General features: G+C 67.4%; 1 protein-coding gene across 2 annotated transcripts in view; it reads left to right on the top strand.

Moving 5' to 3' along the window:
* Positions 1-381: 381 nt before the first annotated feature.
* Positions 382-1,478, top strand: part of ANKRD10 (ankyrin repeat domain 10) — a 34,850-nt gene continuing 33,753 nt past the window's right edge. For both annotated transcript variants that reach the window (XM_023519183.1, XM_003799992.3), the window contains exon 1: positions 382-762. In XM_023519183.1, the coding sequence (XP_023374951.1) occupies positions 553-762 (210 nt within the window). In that variant the 5' untranslated portion in view covers positions 382-552. The remainder of the gene's footprint in view (positions 763-1,478) is intronic.

Genomic DNA, 1,478 nt, shown 5'->3' on the forward strand with positions numbered 1-1,478 from the left:
TTCCTAATTAAGACAGAAAGCCGAATAATCTGTCCTGCTCGGTAAAGAAACCGGGGCTTGTTGCTTTGCAGATTTTTAACCGGAAGCCCTGCTCCCCGCAAGCGCCCAGTCCACACCAACCGCAGGCATCCAAGGCGCGCGGCCGCAGCAGACCTCCGGCCTCCGCTCCCACCTGTTCCGAAAGGCCTCCTCACCGAAGGCAAAGGCTGCCTGTCGCGAGGGTTCCGACAGCCAGACAGTCCCCAGCCGGCAGGAGAGATCTCTGCCCGCTCAGGAACCCGGACCCCAGGGCTCCGCGGAGAGCCCCGCCCCGGCTGCCCTGCGCAGGCCCCGCCCCGTCACCACCCTCTCGGCGGCGGCCCCAGCTAGGCCCCGCCCCCTGCCCTGCCGCTCCAGGCCGCGCCCCGCCCCCTCAGTGCGCGCTCCGCTCGGCAGCTTGTGCGACGCGGCGGCGCTGCTCTCACTCCTTTGTGTCCGGGCGGCGGCGGTCTCTCAGGTCCTCACTCGCGCGTCCTCCCGGGCCGCTAGCTTCGCACTCTCCGGTGACGGACCATGTCGGCTGCGGGAGCGGGCGCGGGCGTGGAGGCGGGCTTCTCCAGTGAGGAGCTGTTGTCGCTTCGCTTCCCGCTGCACCGCGCCTGCCGCGATGGGGACCTGGCCACCCTCTGCTCGCTGCTGCAGCAGGCGCCGCGCGCCCACCTGGCCGCCGAGGACTCCTTCTATGGCTGGACGCCCGTGCACTGGGCCGCGCACTTTGGCAAGGTGGGCGCGGGCACTTTAAGGCGCCATTTTCGGTGGCTCTTCCGTAGAGGGTCGGGAAGGCGGGCGCTGGGGGGTGCGAGGCGTGCCGGGAGCGCGGGGCGGAAGCGGGGTCGGCGCCTCTGAGGCCGTGGAGGTTTTAAAGCGCATGTGCGGCTGCGAGCGATCGCGGCCTGGGGTGGGCGCGGGGCGTGCTGGGAACGTGGGGCGGAAGCTGGGTGGCCGGCCAACGGGGCCTAAAGCGCATGTGCATGGAGAGTCTTGCGCCGGCTGGCGCGCGTTTTCCGCGAGGCGGGCCCTGGAGACGAGGCGCCCTCCGGTCCGGCCGGCTGGCGCCTCAGGTGGATCTTTGGGGAGGACGGTGAGGAGCGGCGCGGTTCTGCAAGGGAGCCCCGGGGTAGGGCCGAGCGGGACGCGCTGACGGTCCTCCCGCCTCTGCCCCGAGGCGCTTCGCTTTTAGATTAGAAGTTTGGAGGTGATTTCAGTCGTGCACTGATTGAGCTAATTAGAGGGGGGGTACCCTGGCCGTCGTGCAAACTGAATAGAAGCTTTTTCCTGTTTTTAGGACGTAGAAAGTCACGTTTGTTTTTAAAACTTTTTGCTTGGGCTCGGCGCCAGCCACATACACCTAAGGTGGCGGGTTCGAATCCCCAGCCCGGGCCCGCCAAACAACAATAATGGCTGCAACGAAAAAAAAAGTAGCCGGGCGCTGTGGCGGG

This window comes from Otolemur garnettii, unplaced genomic scaffold, assembly GCF_000181295.1.
Source record: "Otolemur garnettii isolate 467f Iridium unplaced genomic scaffold, OtoGar3 scaffold00161, whole genome shotgun sequence".
In the NCBI taxonomy this organism is placed as follows: Eukaryota; Metazoa; Chordata; class Mammalia; order Primates; family Galagidae; genus Otolemur; species Otolemur garnettii.